The following is a 14,878-nucleotide window of genomic DNA, read 5'->3' as shown; positions in this document are numbered from 1 at the left end:
AAACGGCCCTTTCTGATCTCAGTGACATCTGGAGGGGGCTGGCAGCAGGGATACATCTCCGGAAAAGGATTAAATAGCTCAATTCACCGATGCCCCACAGCTACCAGGAGCGGGGTTTGGTTTCTTAGCTTGATGAAAGATGTGCTTGTCTTTTGGTGGGGAAACGTTACATGCTTGTGTTAAGAGTTATACGCTGTATAGCTTATGCATGAAAAAGAAAATCTGAGTATTGTTTGTTACTTCTTTTAAAACAAATAATGTTCGTGGTTCAGGTGACTGAGAAGAATCTGAGATGGATCCTTTACCTTCAATTACACTGCGTTGAAGCAGAGGGAACATAAACACAGTTCAGAAGGATCTGGATAGCTGCTTACTGGGGTCACTATTTATTTGGGTCCCCTTATCCCGAGCAAGGGGGCAGCATGAATGACGGTCAGAAGAGCTCAGGCACAGCAGGCATCACAAGGCTTTATCAGAAGGCTTACAAGAGTTTATTCAAGACAGTTTCATCTAGGAGAGTTTCACAGACAGTTTCCTCATAGATCATAGTAGTAGTACTATTCTCAGTAACATCCACATCTTTTATATCCTCTCACATCCAACATGTCATGACATTATTGGCTGGCCAATTCAGCTCACATGCACAGAAGCATCTCATTGGTCACAGGACCCTCCCACTCATACTACAGGTAGCTCTCTTTAAGGGAGAACTCTAACTGCTTTCCTTAAGGAATGCAGTTACAGCCACCCCTACAGCTAGTGATCAAAATTATCTACTGAAAAAGAAGTGCACAATTTTCAAATGAGATCCCACTACTAGTGGGAGAGGTTAAAATACTGCAACTACTTTTATCATCTAGAATTTTGGCTACATAGCCTCATACTCCTTGAACAGCTCCAAATCTGGAAGAGTTGCATCTTCCTCCATCAGCGAATTTTGACAGATACAAGTTTTGAATAATGCTGGCTTCATCAAAGTCAGGATAAAATGATGCAAAATTCAGCGTCTCTCTCTGAATTGATTTTAAGGCAAGTTTATATTTTTACAATTATGTTTAAAATAAATTTAATACATAGCAGTGTGAGTAAGAAGCTGAATTTTACTACCTGGCCTCAGTCATTGAGTAAGATTACCAAAGATTACTATTGCAGAGTAAGGGGCAATACACACTTGTGAAAAGTCAATGTCACACACAGGGATATATTCAGCTTCTGTCTGTAATTTTAAAATAAGATTCTTGCATGAGTGCTCAGGTTGCTCTTCCCAAAGCAAACCTTCATGTAAGAAGAAGAAATTGCACTAGGTGGTTAAGTGTATAAAGTAGCTCATTTTTGTTAGCTGCAGGGTATTGTAAAGTATCAGCTGTTTTTATTTAAACTCAGCTAATTTTATTTAAAATACCTTCTGTTCATTTACTTGAAAGCTGTATCCTCAGTCTCATTAAGAAAAGTTTAATGAGGTAGAAATCCATTTAAAATGAGAGGGGTTTTCCATATATATTGGCAATATAAAAAGATTGTTAAATAAAATGGATTTTACTACAGTCTGAGCAAATTATGTCACAAATTATGAAGGGCTATTAATATGTAAGAATATTGATTGTTTTTTTTCTGCAGTGCCCAGGATGTGATGGACACCTAGAAAATATATCCATGCATAAAATAAATTTGTATTTTTATCAGTTACTATATAAAGACCTTTTTCTACATGTTTTGGATTTGACTGAGAATATTTCTTGTATCATTTCTCTTTGTTGTCACTGGAGCAAAAAAGTAAATATTTTGAGAATGGTACCCCTAAGATATTTCTGGTAATTTTCACATCAGTTCTTTTTCAGAGGGGCAGATGGCAGCCTTGCTAATTTCAGTGGACACATATTTTTCCTTACCTTTTGTGTGAATGGTCATGTGTCTGAGTTCAGGAAGGGTTTGGACAACACTCTCAGGCACATGATGAAGTTCTTGGAGTGTCCTGCACAGGGCCAGGTGTGGGACTAGATGATCCTGATGGGTCCCTTCCAACTCAGCATATTGTATGCACATTTGGAGTGAATACTTTTGTCAAGAGGTGGGTGGGTGCTGGGAGTTCTGCCTATGCAGGGACTTGGCTTTCTCCTGTTTTATAAAAGGATGAAATGCTAGAGGTCTTTCAGTACCAAAATGATTGCAAGTGGTTGAATTCTTCCCCAAGGATGCTTTTTTGTTGTTAGTATTGTTTGGTCTTGCATACCATTTGGCAGGGTCAGTAGCTGACTGGACCTTTGAAGAAACAAGAGGTATGTTACTCCTTTGTCTACAGTGTCTGAAATTTCATCATTGCTGAAACAACAGGTCAATCCCTCAAAGAAACAAAAAAAAATACTGCATATCTTTAGTCCAAGATGTTTGACCTGCCACAAGACAGCTCAGAATGTTAGCATGATTTGGTTTTGAAGTGATGTCTGTGATCTAACATCTCGAATTAAGTCCTTCACTTTCTTTTGGATGATGATCCATTTTTCTTTTTTTCATTGTTTACTTATTTTGCTTCTCTTTTTGAGCTACTTGCCTCATCGCAGATAACACAAGTAGGTTATTTGACCTTATATTTGGTGACTACTTTTTTGTAGCATTCTAGATCAAGACCCAATTAAGCTGTCTAAATCTTCAGAACTGTTAGCTAAAATGCCAATTAGCTGGAAGAGACAAGATACTGCTCAATAGTGATGTAGGTGCAGAGAGGTGTAGGTAGTGGTGTTAGAATCATTTCACTGTCTAAGATACATTATGATGACTGTATTTAGCACTGACTTCCTTTATTCAAAGCACTGTCCAGACGTTAAGGTCAAAAGTATGTCTGCCTCTCAACCACCATCCTCCTTTCTCCAGGGGTATTTTAATAAGGAGAGCAGAAGAGGGCATGGGGAATTTCCCTAATACAAGTTAGGCAGCAGAAATGAGATAGAATAGCAGTCCTGTCACGCAAAGACCACAAATATTGCACAATGCTATCAAAAACAGTTCTTCCAGAGAAGACATAGGATGAAGACTATCATCCACTTTGCCTTCCAAACATTCTAAAGAACTGTTGCAGACTTCTGGAGGAAGACAATTGAGAGGAAGAAATGATATTGTGATTTTTATCTTTCTGGTTTGCAACATAGCTCTGAGGAAGTTCATGACTTCTTCAGTCCCAGTTCTGTAGCATCAGAGTTGGTACACCACCTTAGCTCTTCCAGCAGAGTCAACCTAGAGTTCTTACAAAGATCAGAATTGTTTCAGGGAAGGCTGGTATTCCTGTTGTTGAAGTGCCATTCTGTGATTTGAGCAGTTGACTTTATCTGTTTAAAGAATGCAGCAAAAATTTAATACACTACTAAAAATAGATTAGTGTTTTGTTTCGTCCTTCATACAATTACTAAACAGATACTGAAATGTGTTAGAGTAATCAAAAGTTAATTAAATTTATGAATACAATAACTGATTGGGTGTGAAGGCTGTGTCAGGTACAATTATTGTTTTTCTATGTCAGAAACAGAATTTGCATCTATTAGGGGGAAAAAGCATCCAGATAAAAGACACACAATGTGCTTGCTTACTGCAATTGCCTAAAGGAAGGAAGAACATCATTAATCAGTTTCTTTCTCACTGGGTGTTGGGCATGTTCATTTGCCTGCAACATTTAGCTACTCTATTTTTTCCTGCTTGCATGTCTCATACCAAACCTTTGTGTGTATGATTAACAGACATTAATGTTAAAAGGAATTCTTATCCTGCTCCAGTGAAATCAACAGAGCAGTGGGGGTGGCCTACCTACAGTATGTATCAGAGGGTCTCAGTGTAACTGGTTAGAAGCTATACAATTCTATTTTTCCCCAAAGAACTGAGCTAATTTAATATGCTACAGTCCTCAACCTTTTTTGTGCAGAGCCAACACTGAATTTCAACATGACAGACACTCTCAATTCTGGTATTCAGAGAGAGGATATACAGAGAAGTCCCTCAAAGGTCAAGCAGTTTTCTGGTCGTGTTTAGGAATGGTACTGCCAGACCCAGGTTGATCCCTGCAGGCATAGTCAAATGTGTTTGCACTTGCTTCCCTGGTCTCCTGACTTTGGGATCTGGGTTCTGTACAGCAGGAGCATATGAAAACAACTTGGATGTAGGACAGTAAACTGATGCAGTGGTGAGGGAAAAAGCACTGAGCACCGAGCTGTAAAAGGCTAACTTTATAGTCACAGGGCCTGGATCAAACAGGGAGGAGTAAGAGAGCTGAATGACAATCTGCAGCTGTACAGGCTGTATGCCATCCCTGAGCAAGCTCGATGTAGCCACTCAGGCTAGCCTAGATCAGTCAAAGTCAGCTTCAGGTCCTTGTGTGCTGTGTGGAGCTGCTGACCACACAGCAGGGCAGAGCCTGGCACTGCCCTGGCAGCATGACAGGTGGTGGCTCTGCTTTGCTTCAAGCTACCGAGCTAACCCATGCCTGATGGATGTTGCAAACTGGGTTCCTCCTGATGGTAGAGGTATTCAGCTCAGGCACAGTGGAGGTCAGGTCCTACATTCTTTATTGCCCTACATTTGGGGTTGGTCTGGTGCAGACCCACCAAGTGTTTGTGCTGTGCTCCATGGCCACTGTATTGACTTCTGGTATTCTTGTTAGTTAATGCCTTTTTTTTTTCCATCTTCAGTGAGAAATTTTGATGATAATGTGAGGATGTTGCTATAGACAGAAATGTGTCAATATCTGGTAGGAGCTGAAACTTGAAATTCCATGTTTTCAATATAGGACATGTAACACTATCAGACTGTTGGCATAAAGTCTCATGTTATTAAAAATGTACATGGAATGAGATGTGGCTTTTTCTGCTCCTTTCACAAATATTACAAGAGGTCATTTATTATTCCCTCTACCTGGAGGACTCCTTCCTTCCAGTTACTGTTGAGTGTGCAGGCATAAGGCTGCATGTCATTTTTTTTTTCATTTATATGGATGACTTTCAAAGTAAAACTCTTACCACAGCTTCAGGCCAAATGCTTTCTCCTTGAGTCACAGCTCCTGTCATTTTTCCCCTCAGGCATACTGGTCCTTAGCTAGTCAGGAAAGCCATGCACACAAATGATAGGTCATTAGGAAATTCTCTGAATGGCAAACCTCTGAAGTCATCCCAAGTGCTATTTGCCATGCATCAAGATAAAACTCCATGAGTTTCAGGAGGTGCTAATTATATGCTTGGTCTGACATTTATTGGTTGTTGAAACTATTGTTCCCGGAATACAGCAACCTCTTTTGCAGCATAGTTCAACATGGTTGCCAGAGCTCAACGAGCCAGGCAGGGTTGACAGATTTTGGCATTTTATTCCCTTCAATGTAAGAGTATTGCATTACAACACAAATTGGTACCTCGCTTTGCCATAGCACAGCACCATACACTGACAGAGAGATGTTGATCTATGGGCTTTTCTTAAAATTATATTGTGGGAACATATTTCCCTTAGAACAAAGAGCAACTGTAGGACTTTACCATCAACCTTTGGTTTTTGATGGTTTGTTTCAGTTAATAAAATAGTTTTTATATATATACATGTGTATAATCCTTTCATTATTTTAACCAACATACATACAAGGTGATCTTGGGGGGAAAAAGAAGATGTTTAATGCAGTGAAGTAAATAATAAAAGATTGTAAATTCTAATGAATATTCATGGAATCAAATAAGATGATAGACCACATGTCAGGAAATAATATGGTTTCCTGCTATGACTTCCAGCATAGGTTAACATGTTTCAAAGAGTCTCTAGTGTCAAGAATTGTATTTTAATTTTGAATTTTCACACTTTCTCAAAGCACGGATTTTTTAAATGCATGTTTCTGAACTCGTTTGGGGTGCTATTATTAGTTTATTATTATATACCTCAGAAGCATTGCAATGATGAAAAGATTTTTCACATAATCTTTGATTGGGTTTTGCTTTTTTTAAGCTGCCACAGAGTCACAGTTTCTTTCTTTTACAATTGCTGCTAAATAGCTGACACAGAGTGGAAGTAAAGGACTTTATCTTCAATATTTCATGTTACAAAGGAATAGAAAAATGATACTTGGTATAACTTTTTTTAAAGAGGTTTTTATTTCACAGATAATTCTTGGAAGTGCTGGAAGCATACATTTGTATGATTAACAGGGTAAAACAATTACCCTGTAACTTGGGAATTTTAATATCGATTATAGATATTTAATATTTCCTTGGATACTCTGTTGCCGATAATAACAGTCTACATAAGAGGCATATTCAAATTAAAAAAATCTTTCATTTTTGTGGCCACAAATAAATTCCAGCATGAAAATGATGTTTTAGCTCCTGTTACAGAAAACAGAGATCTAACTAATGCACTCTGGAGCTTGGAGAATGAGTTAGCTCAATTTCAGGTAAACCTCTGGGCTATATCTATACTCAGAAGAATCAATAGCAGGAAATATTCTTGGCCACTGCAACTCATTTTTACTTTCAATGGTTCCTGACATACTTTTGGCCAGGGCTCCACTCACTAACAAAAAGATTCTGGTCCTCATTCAGCAGCTGAGAACCAGTTAAGAACCTCTGGCTTAATGTAAAACCCTGAAGAAGAGTTACTTCTCTTTATAGCTGAGGATTATCCAGAGAATTGTGTCCCAAGAATCGGCGCTCTGGCTCCACAGTAGTGAAGTGCCTCACAGTTCTACGTGATAGTGCTTCAAACAGGGTGCAGAGACACAACAAGTGTTCTTAGATTACATTTATTTTCAGCTGGGGTTGGTCCTTGCACACCAGCCTCTGGAGCAGGTTGCTAGTTTCATAATTGTGTAAGTGGTCCATATGAACTGAAAGCGCAACTGTGCCCTTACATACCTTGCACTGCTTGTGCACTGGAATTTATGGGGTAAGTATTGAATGGCCATGGAGCAAAACTGAACTGCTGTACAACATTAACCACATTTTAAAAGCAATTTGTAAACACCAAAACCAGTAAAAATTGACGTAATGTTTCAACCCACTTCACTGGTCAAATAAGATGAATTTGCTACACGGAACTTGTTTAGGCTGAGGTTTTGATGTTAACAAAAATGCTTCCTGTAAAACACAAGCTCATTACTGAGAAGATTGAAGAGCAGAATTAAAATGATTTCAGAAACTGTGCCTGAATATCATTGTGACTCAGATCAGTGGTGCCACATGGTTTATGGAAGCCTTTAGGAAACAGTGACCATCTTTTTTATTCTCTCTTTATACAATGTGTAATACAACAGGACACTTTCTGCCCTTGGGACTCTTACTATTGCAATTTATCTCCATTACTGAAAAAAAAGAGATAGGAAAGAAGAAAGAAAATGCCAGTCTTCCTTCAATGTTTGTAAAATATATGTCAAATATTAGGAATACTTTCAAACCCTTTGTTTTATCTTTTCAAGTAAGTACTGTTAATTTGAGTTAATTCCATTCATGCAAGGAATATATTAGGTACCTAAGAAAAATTATGTGATTTTGTTACAGAAAGGTATATTCAACAAAATAAATCTCTTCATTTTCTGCACCTCCTCCTTAAGGCTGAAGAAATTGCTGTAATATCAGCTGCATCTTCACTGTTACTGTAGTAAGCAATATTAACCTGAAGAACTTGATGACTGACTTCAGAAGATTCTGGTGTCAATTTAAATAAGGTTTTCATCTCTTCTTGACTGTGAAGGAGTGCACTGATTAAAATGTTCACAGGAAAGCAATATAGAAACTAAATTGGTCTCGGTTCCACCAGACCTTCTTCATTGTTTATCAAAACTGAACTAAAGCAGACAACTTCATTTCTTTCTCAGTTTAAGTTTTGGCAAAGCAAACACATGGGATGAAGCTACTTATGTGGTCTTATATTTATTGGAATTATTAATATACATCATAAGGAAAAATGAATCGTTACTGTTTCTTGTGTGTTTTCATTGTGCTTGTTATGATGTTATATTTTCAAACACTGCCATAAATACTGAACTTTTTTTTTCTTAAGGTAATATTCTGTAAGAAAACACAGGTAAAATTTTCTTGTTTTCTGTGGATATTTGAAATTAGAAAATGTTAAAATCCCTTGGTCCAAATTTACTTTGTAACAACTGCCTCCATATCAGTGATGTTGCCCTTAGTGTCTAAGCCTAGCAGAAAAAAGACATTAGAAAAGAAATTCTAATGAATGACAGAGAGGCAATAGTGTGAGACATAAGGACTCTCCTTATATATGCCTGCAGTCGTTTTCTCCTCTTATGGCCTGAAGTTCCCCACTTACATATTTTTGAGATGTGCCTTATTGATACATCAGGAGCCTGTTACCTCCAGGTACAACACCATGCCCATGTGCACAAGCTCTGCCAAGCTGAGGCTGATCTGTTTAGGACCAGATCAGTCTCAATATGAAGTAAAGCAGCCTGGAAGTTGCTTTAACTTCTGCGAAGAGCATAGTGAAAATAGAAGAACTCCCACCAGTAGACCTTTTGGCTTGGTTTATTTTGCAGCCTGACACAGTTTGTCAGCTCCACAGGAGCACATTGGTTTGGCAAGAGCCATGAGCCCAGCCCTAGCTTGTCTCAGAGCTGCCCAGGGGAGGAGGTGGCAGCCATCCTGAGGCACAGGGCATGGGCTGAGCCAAGAGGTGACGCGAATGGCCCGAGGCTCATTGACCAGGGCAGAGCACCAGCATTGTTGGGTAAGAGCACAAGAAGTCACAGAGGATTGCCATTTTATTTCAAGCTAGGCTTAGCTTTGAAAAAGCTTGGGAACAGCTGCTCCAGTTCAAAGTAGCATGGGATAAAAGGGAATGTGATGACCGCAGGTGTCCTCCTTGCTTTCTTGCAGTCTGAGGCTCAAATGGAAGCAGTCTCTACCTTTTAAAAGGCAATCACAATGAGAGTTTTCCTGGCTTCTTCGTAAGTGCCACACCTTAGGGCATTGTATCTTATTGTACTGTATATATTTAATATTATCTAATGTGGAAAATTATCTAATAATTTAATGTATTCATCTGTATTCTTAATCATGTAACATTTGCCACATTGACCATCACATGAACTTTGATAACTGGCCTAAAACTTAACTATATTAGAGTTCCTTTCTTCATGAACCAAGTAATTATCACCATGTGGATCAAACCTCCCCTCCCCTCCCAAAAAAAAACTAAACCCAAAACAAACAAACAAAAAACCAAACCACATTTAAAATGTAGTTATCTTAAAGGTGCCAGGGCTGGCCAACCAGCCACGGGAAAAAAACCCAGAATCTGAGACCCCCCCATGCCACACACACTTGATTTTAATTAAAAAAGTCAAAAACTAACATTTAAAATAGTAGTGAAAATTCCACTCACTGTAAAAGAGAGGAAATGTTTATCGTAACAATGCTTTAAACTGATGTAAAATCCTCCAATCAGTCACATATTATAACAGATACCCTCAGAAGACACTATCTACACTTGTATTTTATATTTGAAAACTAATGGCCTGAAACTGCCAAGATCTGAATTACTTCTATAATATCACTCAGATGAATAAGGGCTATTCATGGAATTGTCAAGAGCAAATAACATCAAACCCATCTTCTTTCCTTCCACAGCATGGTTGCAAGCCTTGTAAATGAAGAGAAGCAGCACATAATGTGTCATAAAGCTTTAAACAAATCTCACCCAATGTAAGGAACAGAAATGTGGTTTTGATGAAACTTTACTGAGAGAGGTTAAACTGGATGGAAACTGAAACTATAACCACAACAATGTCCAGTGTCAAGCAATAGGACAAGAGACAACGGGGAGAAACTGATGCACAGGAAGGTCCACCTGAATATGATGTGGAAGAACTTAACTGTGCAAGTGACCCAGCACTGGAACAGATGGCCCAGAGAGTGTGTGGAGTTTCCCCTCACTGGACATATTCAAGAATCGTCTGGACACACTCCTGTGCAATGTGCTCTGGGATGACTCTGCTTGAGCAGGGAGGTTGGACCAGGTGACCCACTGTGGTCCCTTCCAGCCTGACCCATTCTGTGATTCCATGTTTCAGTATTAGTAAAAAAACCAAAACCCGACACAAACAAAACCAAACAGGTGACATCTGTCTTGGCTACAGGTCTCCTTGTTCTTTTACTTAATTACCCAAAAGAGAAAATGGGATATTTTTACTTGTAGAGGACACACACCAAGATAGGACCAAGTTCTTGCCCAACCATTTTGTGGGCCAAGTTGTGAATTCAGACAGGCCAAGGGAGCACTGCAGAGAGCACCAGGAGGAGACTCTGCGGGCACAAGTACGGCATTATGGGGAGTCAGCCCGAACCAATTTGTAACACGTGTGGTCACTCAGTGTTGATTCCTTAGCCCTAGTTTCCTTACAGCACTGGCGGGGAGCTGCTCTCCGTGTCGTTGCCTCACAGTGCCACCGCTCGGTGCTTCATGCGGAGCCACCCGGGCTTCTGCCATGAATGCGGAGCCGCCCCAGTTCCTACTGCAAGCCCCTCCCGTCAGGGGCCGGCCCTCTCCTTACGCGGGGCGGGCGGCATGGCGGGGCCCGCCTGGCGCGGGGCGGGCACTCGGCGCCATCTCTGCGCGCCCGGGGCGGGGCGGTGCGGTCGGCATGGCGGGACCCGCCTGGCGCTGGGCGCGAAGCGCTGCCCGTCTCCTCCCCGCCGGCGGGCGGGCTCCGGCGGCCCCTCCACGGGGCTCGGGCTGCGCGCCCGCCGCGCCGTTCGCCGGCTCCGCGGTGAGTGAGGCGGGAACTTCGGAGGGTCGGGCTGGGCTGTCGGGTGCCCCGGCGGGCCGTGTCTTGCGGAGCCGGGTCAGCATCAGCATCCCTGCGGGAGGGGATGCGGTCGCTGGAGCCCGTGCATAGGGCAGTGCCGGGCTGGGCAGAGGAGGTGCGCTGTGCCCGCGAGGCGGGCGGGACGCTGCTCGGGGATGGATGCTCCGCTCGGCTGCGGGAGCAGCGCGGGGGATGCCTCTGGCAGGCTCCGGGCAGGGACAGCCCTGGGACAGTCCTCGGGAGAGGCAGCCGTGCGGCACCGCCGGCCCGCAGCACCTCCCGTGCTTCAGTGTTAGCTGTGTCTGGCGTGTCTGGAGCAACGGGACCGAAAGGACCGCCAGGGCCGGCCTCCTTTTTAAAGCTTCCGACTTTTCAGGCAATGTGTTGGTTTATTTCAACACAAGTCCTCGTTCTTTAATTTTATTTTTTAAGAGTTACGAGTGTTAAGTTCAATCATATTTAAGTCTAAACAAAATGCGGGTGGGGTTATTTTTAAGTGGACCCCGTCCCCGCGCGCCTGTGGAGCAGCTCCCTTGGGGAGAGCCCGCGTGCCAAAGGGTTTTTTGAACCAGCAGAGAAAACTTGTCAGCCTGCAGGCGGGTTCCTCCCTGTCAGCTGTCTCTGACGAAGCTGCAGGTTGGCGCACACCATTCACTTGCTCTCTGCCTTTGTTAGTCCTCGAGCTCTGGGGATGAGGCTCTGCGGGACAGGCGCGCCCGGATCCTGTCGCGGGGGCTGCCCAAGCAGAAGCCCATAGAAGGAGTTAAGCAGGTGGTGGTCTTCGCTTCTGGAAAAGGCGGAGTTGGAAAATCAACAACAGCCGGTAAGGTTTGTTGGTTTGTATTTGTTTGCTTTTAAATTGATGATTTTGCACATTTGTTAGTATTTGGCAAGGAATATTTGGATGCTTGTGTCAATATAATAGGACAAGGGTGAATGGTTCTAAGCTGGAAGTGGAGAGATGTAGTTGAGGTTTTGGGAAAAAGTTCTTTACTGTGAGGGTGATCAAGCACTGGAACAGGTTGCTCCGAGAAGTGGTGGATGCTCCATCCCTGGAAGTGTTCAAGGCTGTGTTGGATGGGACTTTGCACAACCTGGTTTGGTGGAAGGTGTCCCTGTCCATGGCAGGAGTTTGGAGCTGGGTGATCTTTAAGGTCCCTTGCAACCCAAACCATTCCATGATGTGGAAATTAACTTCTTTGAAAAGATGTGAGTAAAGTGTTAAAAATTTGTTTAAAGATCTCTTCCTTAGTATCTGGGTTGGAGAAGAGTCATCATTTAGTTGAATGAAGTCTACTGTTTATCTCCATTTTTTGTGAATAACACATGGATGTAGCACTTAATTTATCATTTTTAGTTTTGTATATCAGCCATACTTGAAAAGGACTGATTATTTAATAAATGCTATTTGTCTGTTATCTTATGTGTGGAATGCACATACCTATACAGAGACGTGCAAAGCAATTAACACTTACATTTCTTAACTGTCAACCAAAAGGTGAATCATTATAATTCATGACCTGGTTGTTTCAGGTTACTAAAAATACCAAATAACTGTTTGTCTGTCAAGAATTTACAAAATGAACATAATTTGAAAAACAAATTCAGATTATTTTTGTCATGTCTGTAAACAAATATGTGAATGTAAGTTCTGCTAACTGGCATCTGTATGTAATTTTTACATAAAATATGACATATGTATGAATAATACTTAAAGATAGGAGTTCATTCCCATGCATTTAAAAATAAAAGACCAGGGTTCAAAAAGCATTGTAAGAGACTGAAAATAAAAATGAACCATTCAAATGTAGCTGTGTTGGACAGCCTTTTTTAATGAATATATTAATTTATAATACTGAGAAGAAAATCTATATTCTTTTTTTATTATAATGAGAATAAGTTTTACAGTTCAGATGAGCAATTGAAGATCAGATAATTAGTATAAACAGAAGTATTTCATGCCATCATTCCTGAATTATGTACTTAAAATTATATTCTTGTAGTTGAGGTTTGCGGGGAACATATTTGTTGACAATTCCTCTGACTCATTTTGAGAGCAGGATTTTAAAAGAAAGGAGAACAGTAAGTACCTCTGATTCCTAGAGCACTACAGAAAATATCAGTCTTATTGCTTGTTTCACAGAAAGCCTGTCAGATCTTTTTACTGTTTTTCTCAGTGTGGTAATGTTTCAATTGCACTGGATCTCCTTTTCAGGGCAAGAGGATCTGCATTCTGGTCAAGTTTGTCAGGGCCATTCCTTAACCTGTTGAACAACTCTTTCTGTTTGTTTAGCTTTCATGTTGTGTTCTCTGTTGCTTCCAGTGCTTTTTGGTCTTCTGAAATCAGTGTAATAAACAATTAGAAAAAATTGTGTTATAGGAAAAATATTTTAATGCATATTTTAATACTTGAATTGTTTGTTGTTCTTGTTTCTTTTTGTCTAGTATGTCTTGGATTTTTTGTTTGTTTACTATGTTTTCTGTCACTTTCCTGTCAAGTTTTTGTCTTTTAATAGCATCCTTCTGTATTTACTCCATCTAGCCTAAGTGTGGGGTTTTGTTTCTTTTTTTTGTTCTTTCTCTTCTGTTCCCTCTTTTGCATTACCCTGAAGATGAGAATACTGAAGAAAATTCATCCTGGCATGAGAAGAGATCCAAATGTGGTCTGGAAAGAAGAGACATTTCTAATTTATTGAAAGTCGTACTGTTTTCAGCTATGGAAGTGGAATAAAATTGAAGACTGATGTTCTTGCTCACATTTTTGCTAATCCTGAAGTTTGATGAGAATAAATCTACTTATTGTGTGGACCTTCGGTTGTTTTTTAGCAGACTAAAAGGTTGAAATTCTCCATTATTCTTCAGGAAAGCTGATACATTTGACTGTGTGTTGACTTTATCTCGGTCATATTAACTGTGTTTTAACATTTTTTTTTACCTTGCACATTTTTGTTCTGCTTGGTGCTGTGACCACTTCCTTGAGGAGCCCGTTCCAGCACCCAGCCACCCTCCGGGTCAAAAACTTTTTCTAATATCCAACCTAAATCTCCCTGACACAGCTTTGTGGCAGGTTTAGGTTGGATTAGACTAACTCAGATATAGAGGTTTAGGTTGGATTAGGCTCACTCAGTTCAACCTGTGTATCATTCCTGATACTGGTTGGCAGGTGGAGCTGCTGGTTTAGCATGAGTGCTAAATCCAGGAGTGGAGAGACTATGGTGACTTTTCTTGGAGTCCACTTGGAAGTTGTGTAGAACTTCTGGCATGCAGTGCCTTGCTCTCCCGCACTCCTGGTTATAGGAACATAGTAGTTAGGGCTAATATGAGCGTTTAGGATTAGGTTAGGTCCAATGTTGCACAATGACACTAATACAAAGACAAGGGAGTGCACGTTTCAGCTGGGATTCAACATGAAGTGTTCAAGTACATACCCAGCAAAAAACCTTAAGTGTATGTGCTGTATTTTTCTTTTCTTTCCCTTCAGTAGTCAAATACTTTTTGTCGGAGAAACATTGTGGATCATACTTTAATTTTCACACCTGAAAAGTATGAGAAGATAGATGTATAAAGTGATTTTTATGACAGTGTGTATCTTCCTTCTTCAGACATAAACTGCAGTTGATTTGATTTTTTTAATCTAAAATAAAATTGGCTTGCTTGTTTTTTTCTCCTTATCTGTGATTTGTAGATTGGTCTCCAAGTTTCAGAGGATGAATTTTCACCTGATTGATTTGGGGAATAGTTAATCAAGCATCTGTTTAAATAGCAAGTTGAAGAATGAAATCTGTGTGCTCTGTTAGCTCAGGAGTAAACAGAGGCTGTGTGCCTCTTAGAGAAAGCTGTACAGTTGTCCTTGTTAACCCCTGACCATTTTGTGTGAAGGAACTTCTATTTCTCAGTGCTAAGTTCTTCAAGACAGGAATCTGGCTCCCCAGTTTGTTTTCAGAACTTCTGTGCTCTTCTGGTAGAACAAGACTGACTGCAGCTTACCTTGCTGTAAATAAAGGCTGTGTGGACTGACAAACAGCAACATGGAAAAAACCCAAAAGCTGTTACCCAAGAGTTGTCTGTGTCATGGTTTTTTTCTTGTGTTTTTTTTTT

General features: G+C 40.6%; 1 protein-coding gene across 2 annotated transcripts in view; it reads left to right on the top strand.

Annotated features, from left to right (window-relative positions):
• Positions 1 to 10,586: 10,586 nt before the first annotated feature.
• NUBPL (NUBP iron-sulfur cluster assembly factor, mitochondrial) overlaps positions 10,587 to 14,878 on the top strand; it is an 82,268-nt gene continuing 77,976 nt past the window's right edge. For both annotated transcript variants that reach the window (XM_071557964.1, XM_071557965.1), the window contains exons 1-2: positions 10,587 to 10,741; positions 11,456 to 11,603. In XM_071557964.1, the coding sequence (XP_071414065.1) occupies positions 10,616 to 10,741; positions 11,456 to 11,603 (274 nt within the window). In that variant the 5' untranslated portion in view covers positions 10,587 to 10,615. The remainder of the gene's footprint in view (positions 10,742 to 11,455; positions 11,604 to 14,878) is intronic.

This window comes from Pithys albifrons, chromosome 6 (genome assembly GCF_047495875.1).
Source record: "Pithys albifrons albifrons isolate INPA30051 chromosome 6, PitAlb_v1, whole genome shotgun sequence".
NCBI lineage: Eukaryota > Metazoa > Chordata > Aves > Passeriformes > Thamnophilidae > Pithys > Pithys albifrons.
This window is presented reverse-complemented; position numbering and strand designations above follow the sequence as displayed.